The sequence below is a fragment of the Pantherophis guttatus genome, chromosome 13, assembly GCF_059756535.1.
Source record: "Pantherophis guttatus breed Tessera chromosome 13, ASM5975653v1, whole genome shotgun sequence".
Classification (NCBI taxonomy): Eukaryota; Metazoa; Chordata; class Lepidosauria; order Squamata; family Colubridae; genus Pantherophis; species Pantherophis guttatus.
Genome location: NC_142075.1, coordinates 10303377 through 10323718, shown reverse-complemented (window position 1 = coordinate 10323718; position 20342 = coordinate 10303377). Strand labels below are relative to the sequence as shown.

Genomic DNA, 20342 nt, shown 5'->3' with positions numbered 1-20342 from the left:
TGAGTTGGCTTGTTCTGGAGGCCTCCACATCATCCTTCCGTGGTCCAAGAAAGTCCAACACATGCTTGATTGGGGGATTTAAGAACACTCTCAGGGTTCTGACGGATGCCCTAATTAAATCATGAGCATCGCCAAGCTTCAAAAGAAATCCAGTTATTTATTAGGAGCTTCATGTTAGCACGTTCCCAAGTGAAGCCATCTCTGACCCTATATAATTTATGCCCCAATCATGACCCTGTTTCCCCCCTCCCCCCAGTAAGTGTCATCAATCACATTTGCCAACAGAGCAATTTCCTGGGTTGTACTCCTCCAGCTGCTGTAAGTAACCCTGGGATACAGCCTTGAGAGAGATAAGCATGGAATGTGCATCTGTCTTTGGCTGCTGTTTGACCACTTTCCCATCCCCCCTGTCCTATGGCAACTCGAGAGCAGGCCAGGGATGCTTTGTTGACAAACAATTGCAGATGCTCGGAAATCTCATTTCACTCTTTAGGCCTCCCTGAAATACTTGAATAAGGGCAATTTTCCCTACTTTGGGGGGATTCCAAAACGAAAAGGGGGTTGCCCTTTAAAGGTATCCGACATTTCTAAACAAATGGAAACATTTGGCCTCCCCCAGTTCAATGGCATCATAAAATCATTGATTACATCCCTAAGCTAAGATTTAAAATATGTTAGGACAACTAGCAGAAGAGAGAAATGGAACACTCAGGCCTGGTACAACAAGTGTGGGTGGGTTATGAACAGATCTAGACCGTCTTGCCAATGTCAGTAACCTTTTGTCTTTCATTCCCACCAGCTCACGATCATTTTCAAGAGCTTCCAGGAGTGCGTGGATCAAAAGGTGTACCAGGCAGAGATGGATGAACTCCCAGCAGCCTTTGCCGATGGCTCGAAGAATGGCGGGGACAAGCATGGTGCCAACAGTCTGAAGATCACCGAGAAGGTCTCTGGCCAACACATTGAGATCCAGGCCAAATACATTGGCACCACCATCGTAGTGAGGCAAGTCGGTCGCTACCTCACTTTTGCCGTCCGGATGCCAGAGGAGGTCGTGAAAGCTGTGGAGGATGGAGACAACCAGGGCCTCTATCTTTGCCTCCGGGGTTGTCCACTCAACCAGCAGCTAGACTTCCATGCCTTCCCTTCCACCCCAAAGGCTACTGAAAACCGCCCTCACCGGAAAAGCTCAAACCCATCTTCTTCACCTGAGGTCTTCACCTATGAAACGGCCACAGCCAAATGCAAAGAGAAGCTTCCGGTTGAGGATTTGTACTTCCAGTCCTGTGTCTTTGACCTCTTGACAACCGGTGACGTCAACTTCACCCTTGCTGCTTACTATGCTTTTGAAGACGTCAAGATGCTCCACTCCAACAAAGACAAGCTTCACCTCTTTGAAAGGACACGAGACTTGGAGTCGGGCGATAGGGCCACCTCCCAGCTTTCCATGGCTTTGTTTCTTTCGCTCTTGGCATTCCTATGCTTGAATCAGAGTCCATCCTTTTTCTTGTAGACTAGCCTAGACACATTTGGTGGAGCTGGGAAACTGAGGAGCACTGTTAACAGTTTGGGGCAGGTGTGAAACTGAAGCAACCGGGAATTGCGTTGACACAGGTCATGTCTAGAAAATGTGACTATGGATCTTCCTGTCAACATCTTCCCTGTCAAAAAAGGCTTCCTCCATGTGGGAGGGTTGTCAAGGGCCACGTCAGACACCTTTCTCCTTCCTCCAGTTGCTATACATGATGGAGAGATCTTCCTTCTCACTTTTCTTGAATGCCTTTTTTCACGGACAATGGCATTTGTATAATAGTGTTTGGAGAGGCAAATCGGAACAGTTGCTTCTGGACTGTGCATATAGTGGCTTGGAGATGACAGAAGACTGTTGAAAGAATCCCTAAGTGGGCCAGACATGGGCAGAGTCCCACGGCCTTGGGGGGAGGGGTGTCTGTTTTTGCATCCTGCTCATGAAAAATGGGTTCGCGTGGTTGCATCCTTGTGCATGGGACTCTGCTGGTGCACACTTATCTCCAGTTTGGCTTGGGCAGCTGCTGGCAGCTGCTCTTGGGTGGGGTGGGTGTATCAGTGGTCTTTCCCTCCACGTCCAGAGGAATGGCGCCTACGAACCAATCTGCAAGGTTTTGATGGTCCCTTTGCCTCCCCTGGGCAGACACCACCCCTACAAACTCGTTTCCTTCCTTGCTCACTCCATCTTAGTCTCCTTCATAGAAAATGGCTTCCTTTTGCTTCAGCGGAGAATGAACTGGGGAAGAGTGGGAGGGTTGACCTGATTTCATGGGCAATGTGAGAAGATTGTGTTTCTTTCCAACTCTTGGGTGTGGTTCGAGAACCACAACGCCTGTCCTGTTTTCAAACTCGTTGTCCACTCCTGTTCTGGTACTTAGGAAAATAAGCTAGGGAACTAGGCCAGTATTAGTCCAGTCCGTGCCACCTCTAGGTGCAAATCTTCTGGTTGACGTCATCCTGAAGTCTTTCATTTTGGAAAACAAACCAAGCCAATCCATAGGAGAGCTGGGACATCTTTTTCAGTGGTGTCGGTTTTCAGACCTCAGTTGCACCTTCTTCCCCAATGACTTGTCCCTTCCTGCTTCTGCAGTGGATATGATGAGTTGTTCTGGTCAGTCGCCCTGCTGAGAAGGCTGCCTGCTGAGTTGGTGGCATTACTGTACCATTCGGGCCTTGTATTATAAAACAGAATTCTTTATTGGCCAAGTGTGATTGAAGACACAAGGAATTTGTCTCCAGTGCATAACCTCGTATTACATACCAACAACAAGTGATGGGCCATAGATCACAGATCAACAATCAATTATCGTCATGAAGCTCACTCCAAATTGATCAGCAATTTATGCAAAAAAAATTGGGCTGTGCATTTCCCAGAAGATAGGTAGGCCTCATAAACAATGCTGTTGTTTTATTTGAGGAACGAAGGGGGAGATGGAAGGTCTGCCTCAGTATTCTGGAAATACCGTTTTACAAGATGCACCTTCTTTAGGTCCATGTTTTTCTTGTACAACACCTGAACTAAGGAAACTCTGAAACATTATTTTGGGTTTAGGTCCAGGTGCCAGATGAGAAGCCTCCCATCCTAAAATTTATCCTGATCCCTTTCTATTTTGAATACACCATGGTGGGTGTATCCCCTTTCTTGGGAAGGGGACAGATTGTGTGGGTGTGTTTGCTGTGTATATTGACAACATGCAAGTTTTAGAGAAACCTTTGAGAGTGAGCTCAGTCTGTTCCTAAATTGTGAGCCCTATCTGACCATCACAACACCAGAAGGACATCCAGCTATACACAAAGCCATGTTTTTGTATGCTTCAAGCATGAACATCTGTCTGATCATCTGCCAGCTCATATTTTATCTTTTTTGAGTGTGCAATAAGTTGAACACATACTAAAACTTACAGATGGTCATTTTGCCAAGTGAGCAAAGAGATGGGATTGCCCTGCTTCCTTCCTAAAATATTTAAAGAAATGCTTTTTATTACTTCTCTTCATGATTGGTTCATCAGTGGGCATGATTGTCTTCTCCATTGTTTTGTGTCATTTTGAGAAAACCGAATTGGGGTCACTTAGAGGGGGTTGTAGGGCAGACAGGGTGCTCTCTTCCCACATTTTCAGATGCCTAGGAAGTCAAGATGGAGGTCTCTATCTGCCCACATTTAGCTCAAAAGTACCATGAGCAAACCGTGCTGAAATTTTGCTAAAATGGTAGGTCAGAATGTCTACCAAGTCATGTTCATGGTTCATCCCACAGTACAGGTAGTCCTCGACCTACAACCACAGTGGAGCCCAACATTTCTGTTGCTAAGGGAGGCATTTGTTTGCCCCATTCTATGACCTTTCTTGCCACAGTTGTTAAGTGAATCACTCTAGTTGATAAGTTAGTAACCTGGTTGTTAAGTGAACCTGGCTTCCCCATCGACTTTGCTAGTCAAAAGGTCGCAAAAGATGATCACATGACCTTGGGACACCGCAACGGTCCTAAGTATGAATCAGTTGCCAAGCATCTGAACTTTGATCCCATGATCATGGGGATGCTTCAAAGGTTGTAATTGTGAAAAACGGCCGTAAATGACTTTTTTCAATACTTCCTGTATTGTCTATTGTATTGACACTACATACATCACTATATAGTTGCATCTGTAATGAAACCACAATGCAGGTGACATTCTGTGGAAACAGGTGATTTCTACTGCAGCCTTTTTGATTGTAGGGTAGACATCCCAATACATTCGGAGAAGAAAGATAGGAAATCTGACTCGGTACTAGTTCAATAGATGTCCCAGGTTGGCCGCCATACTTTTCATGTCATTAGAGAGGCTGGTGGTACTGAGGGGTGAGGGGGACATGCTCTCCACAGAGCGCCTGGTTTTATCACCATTGACCTTATTTAGATGGAATTTCAGGCAAGTTGGTTTGGAGAAAAAAAATCCTAGATGGTAGTTAGATCCCAGGAATGAATGACTGTGAAGAGTGAAGATCAGCGTGCCTTCATAATTCACACATGCTTGGATTAACCTATGGCACCCATTTCCATTCAATTCTGAACCACAATCCATTAAGACAATCGTCACCCAGCTTTTCCAAGAGATTTTTTTCCAAATTTCTACCCATTATCTCTTGTGGCTTCTTCCAAGCTGTGACCGAAGAAATGCAGTGCGATTTTTAAAAAAACATGTTTTTGCCTGAATAGCGTTTAGGGAACTGGATAAACCATATATGGAAATCTTTGGCTGAATTTATATACAGTTCAGCAAGGGAAACCTGAATTATCACTGTGTTTGCAATGAAGGTGAGAACTCACCCTTCACATGAAATTTTCCTCACAACCCATAGTTTACCTCACAACCCATGCTAACTACAACTGCCATAATCCCCAACCAATGAAGTCACGACAAGAGGAGGCGGACTTTAATCAAAATTAACTGGCCACTGTCAAAATGCCATTTTATTTTAGCATTTCATAAATCAAAATTCTTGAAAACAGTAAAACGTAACAAATTGGGAGGTTTTTCTTAACCAATTGTCATCTTTCATTCCCCTCAACTTATTTCTCTGATTATGGTGAGCTCTAAAACCATTTCCCACCTTTGGGATATTGCTTCTTAAATTTTTAATTATTAACAAAGCACTTTATTTTCTATTATCTTCAGTCAAATTTTGGCTTCTGAGTGAATTCAGCCTATGAAGACCCAAGAGGCTCCGAATGAAAATCTGAATAAAGACAGGGAAAGCGTATAACAAACACACTGCCTCCCTTTCCAGCTTATTGCATGTGTGTGGAAATTGTATGGGGTGTTGTGATGTAAATATTGTAAATTATTTATTGATTTTAAAAAAAGCAAATAAATTTCTTTTTCTTCCCAATAACGTAATCCTGAATTTCTGTTGATACAATCTTTAGGATGAAAAAAAATGGCATGAACCAAATCACTTTTGTTGTGTTTGTTGAATTGGCTAGCTCACTGTAAAAGCCAGCTCACCTGGTTGCCAAAATAATTACCAACATCAGAAAAACGAAGATCTTTTTAAAATGTTTCATCAGCTTTCAGTTTGAATAGATTTGTGATGGGGAAAATATCTTAAGTCATATATAACCTTTGGCCTAATTTCAAATTCCTGCATTGAAATCTTTTTCAAAGTACTGGGATACTTTTCAAAGAAGAGATCAATTTGATGTCAGACGCAAAAAGAAAAAATAAATGCAGAAAATGTCAAGGAATATGAAAAAAAGGTGAAGAATAAGAAGAAATGACTGAGGAAGATTTTGTCTTCACTATCTAGAATCAGGCTTTTAAGCTGAAGTAATGAAAGTCTTCTATATTTTCAAAAGAAGAAAACCGTCAAGTTAAATAACCTCAGGGACAACTATTTGGGGGTAAAAAAGACAGAAATTCCAATTTCTGAAAAATTCCAAGTTTTAATGTACAGCAATCCAAAATACATAACCATAGAAAAATAATTAATATATATTTTATAAACATATTTACAACGGAAAACCATGACTTTATGCACCAAATTTGTGGCTAAAATTCAGGCCCTCTTGGTGGATCCAATTATTCCGACCTACTTCAAATTTTCACAGCCTACAGCATTGTATTGAGGCTTTCTGGTCCCAGGATTGATGGCCCTGTAACTGGCGTTCCCTTGGACCGGGCTAGCTCTTTCCCTTTGCCTCAACTTCTGGGCCTCTAGGTTTTCCGGCCACCCCATTTATACTCTGGATTGTTCTTCTGCTCTAAGGGCCTATCCAGAGGTGAACGATGCTGGATGGAAGACTTGACACCAAGAGGAGATTTCTGAGAGGTTGAAGGACGAGGGTCAGGGAGCTGGGAGTGAGGAGGGGGAGGGAGTTGCTTGTAGTCAGCTGATTTGTCTGAGTGGAAAGGCCTGTAGTAGGCAGATGGTCCTTGCCCATAACCCAAGGGAGGTCTATAATCAGACATCCTCCGATAATCTTGTTGATAGTTCTGTGGCCGGAATTCATCTAATCTTCTCCTTTTAACCTCATGACAGTACCTGGAGGGCAAAGAAGAATTCAAAACATTCAACTCAACAGAAGAGGCAAAAATGACCCTATCTAGATCTTGGGATGCTTAACTCCCTCTGGTGCCAAAGGCATGGAAGAGAACAGGAAGGCCAGCCCAGTTTAGCAATATCTAGACACTAGAGGAAAGAGAGACGATGGGCAACAGCAGAGTTGGAGCCCAAGCCTACACAATTTGTACTGTGGGTCAGGATATCACATACACTTACAAAAAGGGGCAAAGCTCACAATGCAAACCTAGAATGCGGTTGAAGGGTGCAGAGATACCTCCGATGAAGGAATGCAAGATTGTTAAGAAAAAATGAACAGCAACTCTGTCCTGGAGAAAGAGAGATAATTTTGCCTTATTTCTAAGTTGGATCTCTTTTTAAGCAGCTCCTACTTCTCATCCATAGGCTAGACCAGGGGTCTGCAACCTTAAACACTCAAAGAGCCATTTGGACCTGTTTCCCACAGAAAAGAAAACACCGGGAGCCACAAAACCTGGGTGGGCGTGGCCAACTCGATGTCACTCACACCCACCCAGTCACATGACACCCTCCCAACCAGGTTTTGTGGCTCCCAGTGTTTTCTGTGGGAAACAGGTATCTGTGTGTATCTCTTTGTCTGTCTCTGCCTCTTTCTCTCTGTCATTCTCTCATCTCTCTCAGGCCAGGCGAGGAGTGACTGGAAGGGGAGAGCGAGGAGTGGGGCCAGCCAGTGGTTGGTTCAGCTGATAGGGAGCCACAGCAGGGGGACGAAAGAGCCACATGTAGCTCCGGAGCTGCGGGTTGCAGACACCGCGGGCTAGACATAGCTATCTCCCTCAACCATTCATAATACACAAAGAGACTCAAAATAACCCCACTTGGGTGTTGTTGGTGTAAGAGGGCAGGGAGATCAGGCTTTCAAGGTTCGGTTATTAGACCCAACCCTACAGTTCTAGCAGTCCCTGCAATTTCTGTTCCACGATCTGGCTAACAAATGAGGACCCGGATTGTGGGGGCAATAAGCTGACTTTGTATAAAAAAGAAGACCGCTTAGAGGGGGCCCAAAAGCCCTACTAAGCAGGTATATACAAAAGTATGAAGGCTATTGCTTAATGCATTGTAAGCCGCCCTGAGTCTCCAGAGAAAGGGTGGCATATAAATCGAACCAATAAATAAATAAACAAACACCATTCACTGCTTTTGGCATGCTGACTCCTGCAGAAGCCCGATGGCCTACCCTGCTTAGCACCTCACCTGTAGTCCGGGTGTGCGCGGTAATTGCGCTCGCTGTTGTAGTCGTCATAGTGGCGTTTACGAGAGACGTTGCTCGGCTGGTAGCTTCCTGAGCTTCGATATTGTTCTCTTTGTGCCTGATGATCTGGATACCGTTGATCCCTGTGCCAGCGCTGCTCGTATGGGTGGTACCGGTTTCTGCCCCAATTTGTATAGGCATTCCAACTGTAATTAAACTGGGGATTCCTCTGCCATTCGCTTCGCCCTGCATGACAAGGAAGGGGAAGAAGCTTTCCCAAGAAGCCCAAGGATCTTATCCACGTGGACTTTGTTATCTGTACTTCTGCCTTTGTCTACGATTCATTCGATTTTTATCATCTCTTTTTTAAGAAAATAAGAAAAAGGAGGAGGAGGAGGAACAATAACACAATAATCAAAGTATCCATAGCAGGAACTGCCCATCCAGAGTTGAACTGGGAGGCCCTAGAACCATGTAGCCCATGTGGCTCCACTAAGGGGACCAAGGATGGTCAGGCATTGCCCTCTTCCCCTATCTCAGGAAGTTAGATGGGACATCAGGAAGAAGGGAAGAGCTTCGCTGGTTTTCAAGAAGATCTCTTGTCACATCTGCCATCACATCGCTTCAGCCCTGCTTCGCTCTGGTGGCAGCTTGCCATAAAATATGGGGAGGGGAGATGAAGTGATATAGGAAGGGGGATGAGAGGAAGCAGAAGTGCCAACCAGAGACAACGGTTGAATGATCCAAGGACACAGGCATGGGAAAGGAATGCGAATGCCCACCAAACAGGCATCAAACTTTGGGAATTGTTACCGAAACAACTAATTTGACCCACATTGGACACTAAAAAGGATGTCCAGGGAGAAGAAAGGGAAAATTACCAGATCTGTTGCTGTTATAACCTCCAATGGTCGCTAAATGAATAGTTATAAGCTGAGAGTACAGGTACTCCTTGACTTACGACTACAATCGAGCTCAAAATTTATGTGAGGAATTTCTTGAGTGGGTTTTGCCCCACTTTATGACTTAAAAACCAGTGGTACCGGTTTGTGGACACTAAAAAAGATGACCAAGGAGAAGAAAGGGAAAATTTCTCTCCTAAATGCGCAAATTGGGACAGGCCTGAAAATCTCTCACCTGTGTGGCTGAAATGCCTTCTGTCCGGCTGGTTGTATTTTTCTCGTTGCTGTCTATGAATCTGTGTAGGGTGGGGAGATGGGTGCTGCAGAGTTTCTGCAGGAGCGCTATGGGGGACAGGAGTATCTCGACTGGGCCCAGGAGATTCTCGACGAAGCCGCTTGCCACTCATCTCCTCCTTCTTCTTCTGTTCCTGCCGAGCAGAAAGACAACATGGTCAGAAAACTCAAAAGGCCAACAGTGACAATGACTTGGGTCTCATAAACCAGGGGCTGGGGAGGAGGGAGGTTGCTGAAGAATATTGGAGAGCCTCTTCTGGAGAAAAGGATTAAACAAACAAACAGAAAGAAAAGTGAAAGTTTTAAGGCTTTCCACCCCTCCAACTCTTCATTTGTGACCGAAGATGTCTTCATCATCAAGGTTTGCTAGGCCAGCCCCTTTTGGCTCCCCAGGGACCCTAATTCCTGAGGTTTTCTTTTGCACAAGATGTTCCCTGTCCTTCCTTCTCTTTATTTATATTTGTATCCCCTCCATTCTACTTCAGGTACACAAACATACCCACACCCCTCTGTTCTTACCTCTTGTTCCCGTGATCGCTTTTTGCTAGCCGTCTTGTATAATTTGTGTAATTTTGTTGTGTTAAATTCGATAAAGTTGGCAACAAATATCCATAGATTCCTGAAAGAAGATGAACAGGTATTTTAATGTTCTGTTTTTATGAGCTGGGCCAATAGCCCAAACTTTTCATGCTGGAGGAAAGAGATGCCCCAAACAAGCAGTGATGGAGAGATGTTTTATTCTGGGCTCCCAAAATCCCCTCTGACACCCCCTCTGCTTCTAAAAATGTCTTGCTTCAAACTTGAGTCATGAAGACTCCCAAGATAAAGCCTGCAGATTTTGCTCTAAGCATGGCAGGACCCAGTCTGCTACCTCTCTTTACTACTGCGAATGTCTCTATGGTGGTTTTCTAGGGGTATGGACAAAAATGTGGATTTTCTTTTTAACACTCTAACATATTTCCACATAGGGGAATTCAACACAATTCAACAATTGGAGACTGCATCTCCTTTGTAGCATTTCAGCAGGAATTGGACTTAGTTTGCTTGTGGCTACGTAGAGATTCTAGCCTTGATTACTCTTTTAACTCCATCCCCAGGTTTTGCCTCTTCTTCCCCTACACCTCCAAACTCAAAAAGACTCCTGACCAGGGGTGAAATGCTTCTGGTTCAGACCGGATCACCTGATCGGGTAGCGATGGAAGCGGGTGGTTTGAAGAACCGGTAGCAAAAATCCCTGCCCACCCCCACCCCATGCCCAGGTGACCTACACAATCATCAGAGACTTTTTTTTTAATTTTTAAAAGCATTTTTTCTACAACCTCTTCAACTGAAAAAAATGCTTTTAAAAGTAAAAAAAAAAAGCCTCTGATGATCGCGTGGCTCAACTGGGATCTTCAAAAGATTTTAAAAGCCTCTGATGATCCAAGCTGAGTTGCCTGATCGTCAGAGGCTTTTTTTCTTTTAAATGTCTCTGATGATCAGGCAACTCAGCTGGGATCGTCAGAGCCTTTTGAAAGCATTTATTTACAACCTCTTCCCCAAAAAGGTTGTAGAAAAAATGGTTTTAAAAGTTAAAAAAAATTGGCCACACCCACCCAGTCACATTACCCCAACCACCAACAAGCCACGCCCAAAGAACCGGTAGTAACAAATTTTAGATTTCACCACTGCTCCTAACCCACAGGTCTGACTGCAACATCAAGATGAGAGAGGGCGAGAGAGAGGGAGGGAGGGAGGGGGGGAGAGAAAGAGAAAGAGAGAGAGAGAAAGATTGGAGATTTGGTGGGTGGGCAAATCACCTTCTCCATATGTCATGAACGTCTGGTTCAGTGTGGACTTTCAAACAATTCGTGATGTGGTCGCCTACGTTTAGTAGGCAACTCCGTGTTTGCTCCAGCAGCTCTTGGTCTGTAAGTCCTTTTCCTGGCTTGTCCAGCAGCTTCAGTGACTTTTTAACAGGCTTCATCAGCTTTTTGCACTGGGAAGGCAGAAAAAGCAACGCTCCGCATCAGAAGGAAGGCAGAGGAAAGGAAGAGGCAACCTTTTGAGGCTAGGGGCCCATTTGAATTTGGGGGAGGGGATCTGCTGTGGGTACCCTCTCCAAATGGCGGCCACAGGAGTCTTCCTTGTTCGCAAGACAAGTAAACACGCTGCAGGGAGGACAGCTTTTGAGGGGAAGGTTCATCCTTCTTGCAAAGATAACCTCCCTTTTTAATCACATATCAGCAAATCTATTATTTTAGAGATAAACTGGTTGTGGGGGGGTGGGGAATCATTTTCTGTTGAGATAAATATGCCAGGGACCCCTGTTTGGCTTGGCAGCATGTCAGCTCTCTTAACAAAGTGACTTATGACAATTTTTTCCCACCCTTATGACCTTTGCACCATCCCCATTGGTCACGTGATTTCACATTCGGTTGCTTGGCAACCGTTTCCTATTTATGACGGTAGCATCGTCCTGGGGTCATGGGATCCCCTTTTGCGACCTTCTGTCCATGGGGAAGCCAGATTCACTTAACAGCCATATTACTAATTTAACAACTGCAGTGATTGACTTAACAGCTGTGGCAAGAAAGGTCGTAAAACGGGGCCAAAACTCACTTAGATAATTTCCCACTTAACAAACATAAATTCTGGGCTCAATTGTGGCCCTAAAAGTCTCCCTGTTTATTTGTTTCCGACCTGAAGAAAGTGTGAAGTCCTTTCTGGGATCCTTCCTTTCCCCCCCTTCCCCCCTCTTCTTTTCATTTTTCCATTTTCACTCCTTTCACCCCCATTCCCTATTTTTAAATCTTTTGGGGTTGGTTAAGTTTATATTTTATCTTTCATTGGAACGTCATAAAGAAGAGGGAAGCTGATTTCATAACCAAAAAGCTGCCCTCCTGAGTCAATGGAGCCTTGGTAGTACAGTGGTCTAAGGCACCCTGTTATTAAGCTGGTTATTAAGACTAGCTGCCTGCAATTACTGCAGGTTCGAATCTCGCCAAGGCTCAAGGTTGACTCAGCCTTCCATCCTTTCTAAGGTAGGTAAATTGAGGACCCGGTTTGTGGGGGCAATAAGCTGACTTTGTATAAATATACAAAAGTATGAAGGCTATTGCTTAACGCCTTGTAAGCCGCCCTGAGTCTCCGGAGAAGGGCGGCATATAAATCAAATTAAAAAAAAAATGGGAAATTTTCTAGGGTCAGTGACCAGCATCCTTTGACTAGCCCTCATTTGGTTCCTAAAGAAGACTCACAATATCGAAGGTTGCCTTGTCTAATTCATCCTTTTCCACTTCTTCAATGGGGACCTGTTTTGCCTCGGGGTCTTTGTTCTGTGAAAAGAGAAGAGGACGTAGCATCTCTCATGAAAACAGGATGGAAAGTCACAGATGTGCCAATAAGGAAATGGAAGACACCCAACCACCCCAAAAAAACCCAAGGGTGGTGAGAAACTTGCATTCTGCTGCCTGGAATTTCCAGGTGATTCCTTTGCCCCTTCAAACAGGGCTCTCCATCTTTATGATAATAAGTACAGGTAAAGATTTATTCTGTCCAGTCATGGCCGACTCTAGGGGATGGTGCTCATCTGCTTATCCCGCTTTTTGGCCAAGAAAGACAGCATTGTCCGAAAACAATTTTCGTGGTCATGTGGCCAGCATGGAAACATACGCCAAAGGCACATGGAAGGCTGTTACCTTCCCACCGAAGTGGTAGTTCTTCATCTACTCACATTTGCATGCTTTCAAACTGCTAGCTGGGCAGAGGAACTGAGGCAAGTAACGGGAGCTCACCCATTATGGGGAACTCGGGTCTCGAACCCAGGCTGTCAGCCATCCAGCTGACAAACCCAGCGTCTTTAACCACTGAGCCACAATCTGAGGAGTTCTTGCTGTGCTCTTTCACCCAGTTATCCCTATCCAATCCTGCTTAGCTTCCCAGTTCTAACAAAGTATTTGAGACACTGTTCGGGAGAACTGAATAATTTTAAGAGCCTAGGAAGCCAGATACAGCATCATTCAATACATGCTCAATGATAGCCAATTGCAAATTGTGGGCAAGCCAGGTAGTTACAAAGTCTCACAATTGACTATGATTTGGTTTGTCTTCTTCTGAGATGTTTCTTAGATTTCTCAGCCAAAAACCACAATCTGGGGAGTTCCTGATACTCTTCCACCCGGTTATCCCTATTCAATCCTGCTTAGCTTCTCAGTTCTAACAAGGACAGCCAAAGCATTCACCCTGGCCCAAAGGCCTAAAGAATGAAGATAAAAAGGAAGTTCTACCCATAATATGAAGTTGATTTTAACCAAGGTTAAATTATTCACATAACCACACAGCCAAGTTACCAACACACATATGTGAACCTTGGTTAAAATCAGCAATGGCATGGCCACCAAGACAGGTTAACACCAGTAGCTACCTGTTCCATTTCATCCTGTTTTTCTTCCTGTTCCTGGTTTTTGGCTGGCTGCTGAGCTTTGATTTCTTGGATTTTGGTTAACTGCTGAGCTTTGATTTCTTGGATTTTGGCTGAGCGCTGAGTTTCAATTTCTCGGCTTTTGCTTAACTGTTCAGCTTTGTTTTTGTGGCTTTGGACTAACTGCTTATCCTTGTTTTTGTGGCTTTGGGCTAACTGTTTAGCCTTTTTCTGGTTTTGGGCTAACTGTTTAGCCTTTTTCCGGTTTTGGGCTAACTGCTGAGCTTTGAGTTCTTGGATTTTGGCTATGCTCTGAGCTTTGTTTTCTGGACTTTTGGTTAACTGCTGAGCTTTGCTTTCTTGAATTTTGACTGGCTGCTTAGCCTTCTTTTCTTGGCTTTGGGTTAAGCACTGAGCTTTGCTTTCTTGGATTTTGGCTAAGCGCTGAGCTTTGATTTCTAGGATTTTGGCTAAGCGCTGAGCTTTGACTTCTGGACTTTTGGTTAACTGCTGAATTTTGCTTTCTTGGATTTTGACTGGCTGCTTACCTTTGCTTTCTTGGATTTTGGTTAACTGCTGAGCTTTGAGATCTTGGATTTTGGTTAACTGTTGAGCTTTAATTTCCTGGATTATGTTTAACTGCTGAGCTTTGCTTTCATGGATTTTGGTTAACTCTTGAGCTTTGCCTTCTTGGATTTTGGTTAACTGTTGAGCTTTAATTTCTGGACTTTTGGTTAGCTGCTGAGCTTCGCTTTCTTGTATTTTGACTGGCTGCTTAGCCTTCTTTTCTTGGCTTTGGGTTAAGCACTGAGCTTTGCTTTCCTGGATTTTGGCTAAGCGCTGAGCTTTGATTTCTAGGATTTTGGCTAAGCGCTGAGCTTTGATTTCTGGGCTTTTGGTTAACTGCTGAATTTTGCTTTCTTGGATTTTGACTGGCTGCTTTCCTTTGCCTTCTTGGATTTTGGTTAACTGTTGAGCTTTGATTTCCTGGATTTTGGTTAACTGCTTAGCTTTGTTTTCTTGGATCGTGACTGGCTGCTTAGCTTTGCGTTCTTGGATTTTGGTTAACTGCTGAGCTTTGCTTTCTTGGATTTTGGTTAACTGTTGAGCTTTGCCTTCTTGGATTTTGGTTAACTGCTGAGCTTTGCTTTCTTGGATTTTGGTTAACTGTTGAACGTTGCTTTCCGGGATTTGGGTTAACTGTTGAGCTTTGCTTTCTTGGATTTGGGTTAACTGCTGAGCTTTGCTTTCCGGGATTTTGGTTAACTGTTGAGCTTTGCTTTCCGGGATTTTGGTTAAGGGCTGAATTTTGACTTCTAGGATTTTGGTTAACTGTTGAGCTTTGCTTTCTTGGATTTTGACTGGCTGCTTAGCTTTGCCTTCTTGGATTTTAGCCAAGGTCTGAGGTTTGATTTCTGGGCTTTTGGTTAACATCTCAGCTTTGCTTTCTTGGATTTTGACTGGCTGTTTAGCTTTGCCTTCTTGGATTTTAGCTAAACTCTGAGGTTTGATTTCTGGGCTTTTGGTTAACCTCTCAACTTCGCTTTCTTGTATTTTGACTGGCTGCTTAGCTTTGCCTTCTTGGATTTTAGCTAAGGTCTGAGGTTTGATTTCTGGGCTTTTGGTTAACTTTTCAGTTTTGCTTTCTTGGATTTTGACTTGCTGCTTAGCTTTGCTTTCTTGGATTTTAGCTAAGGTCTGAGGTTTAATTTCTTGGCTTTTGGTTAACATCTCAGCTTTGCTTTCTTGGATTTTGACTGGCTGCTTAACTTTACCTTCTTGGATTTTGGTTAACTGTTGAGCTTTGCTTTCTTGGATTTTGACTGGCTGCTTAGCTTTGCCTTCTTGGATTTTGGTTAACTGTTGAGCTTTGCTTTCTTGGATTTTGACTGGCTGCTTAGCTTTGCCTTCTTGGATTTTAGCTAAGGTCTGAGGTTTGATTTCTGGGCTTTTGGTTAACTTTTCAGTTTTGCTTTCTTGGATTTTGACTGGCTGCTGAGCTTTGCCTTCTTGGATTTTGGTTAACTGTTGAACTTTGATTTCTGGGATTTGGGTTAATTGCTGAGCTTTGATTTCTGGACTTTTGGTTAACTGCTGAGCTTTGCCTTCTTGGATTTTGGTTAAGGGATGAATTTTGATTTGTAGGATTTTGGTAAACTGCTGAGGTTTGTTTTCTTGGATTTTGACTGGTTGCTTAGCTTTGCTTTCTTCAATTTTGGTTAACTGTTGAATTTTGCTTTCTTGGATTTTAGCTAAGGTCTTAGGTTTGATTTCTGGGCTTTTGGTTAACTTCTCAGCTTTGCTTTCTTGGATTTTGACTGGCTGCTTAGCTTTGCTTTCTTGGATTTTGGTTAACTGTTGAGCTTTGCTTTCTTGGATTTTGCTTGGCTGCTTAGCTTTGCTCTCCTGGATTTTGGTTTCCTGCCGAGCTTTGATTTCTTTGATTTTGGCTAAATGCTGAGCTTTGCTTTCTGGCCCTTTGGTTAACTGTTCAGCTTTGCTTTCCTGGATTTTGGCTGAGGGCTGAGCTTTGCCTTCTTGGATTTCGGGTAAGCGCTGAGCTTTGATTTCTGGACTTTTGTCTGACTTCTTAACCTTTTTTCTAGGGCTTTGGCCTGGCTGCTTATCCTTGTTTTCTTTCTTCTCCTTCATTTTCAGGGTATACCCATCCTCCTTGGGGGGAGCAAAAAATTTGGATGCGTAAGAGGACCTTACTCTTAATAAGGGGTGGGGGGATATATTCAGGCAGCCCTCGACTTACAACTATAATGGGGACCAGACATTTCTGATGCCAAGCAAGGCAGCTGTTAAATGAATCACATCTGATTTAATGGCCTTTTTTTTTGGGACCAGGCTGGTAAGCAGAATCACTGAAGTTGTTAAGTGAATCATGCAAAATCAATAAGCGAATCTGGCTTCCCTCACTGACTTCCCTGGTTGGAAGCCAGGTGGAGAGGCAAATGGCTCTCCTGCATCCCTGGGATGCTGCTGGTTGCTAAGCACCAAAATGCTGATCCTGTGAACTTGGGGATGCTCGCACATCCATAAGCGCAAGGATGTTAAGTCACTTTTTTTTCCTGTTGCTGTTGTAACCTCAAAACGGTTGCTAAATGAATGGTTATAAGCCGAGGAGTAGAGTACAAGTACTCCTCTACTGATGGCCACAATCGAGCCCAAAATTTATGTGAGGAATTTCTTAAGTGAATTTTGCCCCATTGTGCGACTTTTCTTGTCGCTGAGTTTGTTAAGTGAATCGCTGCAGTTCTTAAATGAGTTGTTAGGAAATGGCTATTGCCTAACTGGTTGGGTTGGCAATATATATAAACCATCAATGCATGTTTGCAGTCAAAATGTATTGTATAACTTTAAGACTGTAATGCTGTATTGCATCATACTGTATTCTGATTGGCTAGCTCTGTAGCCAATGTACTTAAGAGGAAGTTTGAATCGTGGCTTATTGTTCTTTTTATATTATTATTGCTACCTCTGCTCCTCTTTGCCTGTTCTCTCTGCATGATCCCTGCTTGATCATTGCTACTGGTTGTTTTTTACTGTTTTACTGATTGTTTTACTGCTGTACTTGTTCCTGTTTACAACTCTAAAAAGAACTGTTTTTATTGCATATGACTACAGCAACTGATGAGAATGGAGATTTTGCAGTATCCTTCCCCTTGAAGTGGGGAGGGAATGGAGATTTTGCACTATCCTTCCCCTTGGAGTGGGGAGGGAATGGGGATTTTGCAGTATCCTTCCCCCTGGAGTGGGGTGAGAATGGAGATTTTGCACTATCCTTCCCCCTGGAGTGGGGTGAGAATGGAGATTTTGCACTATCCTTCTCCCTGGAGTGGGGTGGGAATGGAGATTTTGCAATATCCCTCCCCTGCTATGCCCACCAAGCCACACCCACAGAACTGGTAGTAAAAAAAAAATGGATTTCAATACTGCTGGTTCCTCAGTATTCATGCTTACCTTCTTCTGTCCTTCTACTGACTGGTTCTCTGGAGGCTGCAGAGAAGAGGCTTCATTTCCTGGCTCCTCCTTGATTTTGGGGGTTTTGTTTTCTTCCTGGATTTGGGGCTTCACACTTTTGGCCTTGTCCTAGGTGAGAAGAACAGCCCACGAGGGAACAGAGGATCAGAAAACCCTCCTTGCTGGTCAGTTTGGTGGGCCCTATCTTTACTTGGGCAAACCCTTTCCTCTATAGAGTCACCCACCCCCCTGCAGTATTTCTGGGGCTCTGGAGAGTGACCATCTTTATACCTCAATGGGGTAGTTTTCTCACGGACAGAGATGATGCACCACTTGTCCTCCTGCACCGGTAGCTTCTTCCCAGGAAGCAGAAGCAGGTGTGATGATTGGGGCCTTTGCATGGATTTGATTTATGTCCTAATTGTGCCTGTTCATGGACAGGGAGGCCCCCTTCATGGTCACTCAAGTCTTAGTTGCTTCCCGTTTGGACTACTGCAATGCGCTCCCCAGTGGGCTGCCCTTGAAGGCAAGCAGGAACGTCAAATGATCCAGAAAGCAGCAGCATCCACAGCTTTGGACACCCTGTGGTTCACTTGTGCTATACCAATGTTGCACTAGTGTCACTTGTCTTTCTGGGGTGCAATTCAAGTTGTTGCTTATTACCCTGCTCTCTCTGTGTGTGTGTCTGTGTGTGTGTATACCAAGATTGTGTACCTCAAACTGTGAAAACAGATCATCAGTTGCACTTGTGGATGTTTCATTGCCTTGTGCCTCAGCCAGGCGTAAGATTTCCTCGGTGTCCATTTCCTAGAAGCAATCAGACACACACCAATATGAAATATTTAATCTTGTCCTTCTAAAGTTCTGATACGGAAATGGACTGGACTGAGTTGACTCTCTCCCAATTTCAAATGACACCCCAAGGAGAATTAAGGTAGCTTTTTATCCCTGGTGCAGCCAAGAGGAGGTGCAGAAATCTTTCTTGGATCTGTTCCTAGTTCAATGGCTCACCTGACCTTTCAAACGGACCAGGAAGGAACAGGTATCAAGGACCAACATGCTGCAAACCAAAAGCTTCCGGCTTCTAATACCTTACGAGAAAAGTAGAAGTTATCCTATCAGGATTATTTACCTTTGGGGAAGTAGATATCTCGTTGTCAGCTGTGTCTACCAAGGCAGCTTCTTTAGATCAACTTCCAAATATCTTTTTTTTTTTTTTTGGTTTTTTTTGGTTTTTGTTGTTTTTGTTGTTGTTGTTGTTTTGTTTTTTTTAAAACTTCCTAATATCTAACTACCCACCCCACCCCACCACCACCACCCAACCCCAAATTCCCTCTAACTATATTATTTAACTGCCTACTATTTAAAAAAAAACAATGAAACAAATAACTAGAATAACCAATACAGAAAGGCAGGATCTGAAAACCCGAAATCCTGAACTGGGCCAACTGATGAACAGCCACATGTAAAGTATGCCTGCTCCAGAATTTGGCCAAATTCAAACTGCTCAGTTCCTACAATCCTTACTAATAACTGAAACTCAACGGGTAGGGGCTACTCAAGCGGACCAATAGGAAGCCCCCCTCCCCTAACTGCCTTCATCGCCGGGTTCCAAGTTCTAAATCCCATTGCTCAGTGAGGTTAGAGTCAACTGACATGGCAGACAGCCAATCTGGTCGATGCTTCAGATGTTGCCCTAGAAACCAGCAGACTGGATTTCTAGACCCATCTTAGGCATGACAGCCAGTTGGATGATTTGGGCCCAGTCACTCCTCCTCAGCCCAACCAACCTCACAGTGTTGTTGTGGGAAAAGAGGAGGAGTATTAAGTATGTTCACTGCCTGGAGCTAATTATAAAAGTGATAAAGGCAGGATGTCCACTCCTGTTCTGGTACTTAGGAAAATAAGCTAGGGAACTAAGCCAGTATTACTCCAGTCCATGCCACCTCTAGGTGCAAATCTTCTGGTTGACGTCATCCTGAAGTCTTTCATTTTGGAAAACAAATCAAGCCAATCCATAGGAGAGTTCAGACATCTTTTTCACGGGTGTCAGTTTTCAGACCGCAGTTGCACCTTCTTCCCCAATGACTTGTCCCTTCCTGCTTCTGCAGTGGACATGATGAGCAGTTTCGGTCAGTCGCCCTGCTAGAAGGCTTCCTGTTGAGTTGGTGGCATTACTGTACCATTCGGGCCTTATATTATAAAACAGAATTCTTTATTGGCCAAGTGTGATTGAACACAGAAGGAATTTGTCTCCGGTGCATAAACTCGTATTACATACAAACAACAAGTGATGGCTCATAAGTCATAAATCAATTATCGTCAGGAAGCTCACTCCAAATTGACCAGCAATTTATGCAAAAAAAATTGGGCTGTGCATTTTCCAGAAGATGGATAGGCCTCATAAACAATGCCGTTGTTTTATTTGAGGAATGAAGGCAGAGATGGAAGGACTGCCTCAGTATTCTGGAAATACCGTTTTACAAGATGCACCTTCTTTAGGTCCATGTTTTTCTATGTACAACACCTGAGCTAAGGAACCTTTGAAACATCATGTTGGGTTTAGGTCCAGGTGCCAGATGAGAAGCCTCCCATCCTAAAACTTATCTTGATCCCTTTCTATTTTGAATACACCATGGCAGGTGTATCCCCTTCCTTGGGAAAGGGACAGATTGTGTGGGTGTGTTTGCTGTGTATATTGACAACATGCAAGTTTTAGAGAAACCTTTGAGAGTGAGCTCAGTCTGTTCCTAAGTTGTGAGCCCTATCTGACCATCACAACACCAGAAGGACATCCAGATATACACAAAGCCATGTTTTTGTATGCTTCAAGCATGAACATCTGTCTTATCATCTGCCAGCTCATATTTTATCTTTTTTGAGTGTTGAACACATACTAAGTCGTACACATGGTCATTTTGCCATTTTGCCATTTTTATTTATTGATTAGCTACCTATTGTCTTTTCCTCTTACTCCTTG

General features: G+C 43.8%; 2 protein-coding genes across 3 annotated transcripts in view; one reads left to right on the top strand and one right to left on the bottom strand.

Annotated features, from left to right (window-relative positions):
• Nucleotides 1-5394, top strand: part of RGMA (repulsive guidance molecule BMP co-receptor a) — a 40878-nt gene extending 35484 nt beyond the window's left edge. The window contains exon 3 of the mRNA XM_060694785.2: nucleotides 800-5394. Within this exon, the coding sequence (XP_060550768.2) occupies nucleotides 800-1513 (714 nt within the window). The 3' untranslated portion in view covers nucleotides 1514-5394. The remainder of the gene's footprint in view (nucleotides 1-799) is intronic.
• A 533-nt stretch (nucleotides 5395-5927) lies between these two features.
• Nucleotides 5928-18867, bottom strand: LOC117669921 (uncharacterized). Of its 2 annotated transcripts, XM_087877796.1 has the most exons (10): nucleotides 18495-18867; nucleotides 18077-18169; nucleotides 17363-17491; nucleotides 13397-16066; nucleotides 12231-12308; nucleotides 10791-10969; nucleotides 9511-9610; nucleotides 8933-9125; nucleotides 7798-8041; nucleotides 5928-6546 (listed from the first exon to the last, which is right to left on the bottom strand). In XM_087877796.1, exons 2-10 carry the CDS (start codon nucleotides 18164-18166, stop codon nucleotides 6219-6221), a joined length of 4011 nt encoding a protein of 1336 aa, XP_087733922.1. In that variant the 5' UTR covers nucleotides 18167-18169; nucleotides 18495-18867; the 3' UTR covers nucleotides 5928-6218. The 2 variants fall into 2 exon arrangements, with proteins under 2 accessions (XP_087733922.1, XP_087733924.1); XM_087877798.1 differs by lacking the exon at nucleotides 18495-18867 and having other exon boundaries at nucleotides 18077-18257.
• Nucleotides 18868-20342: the final 1475 nt, after the last annotated feature.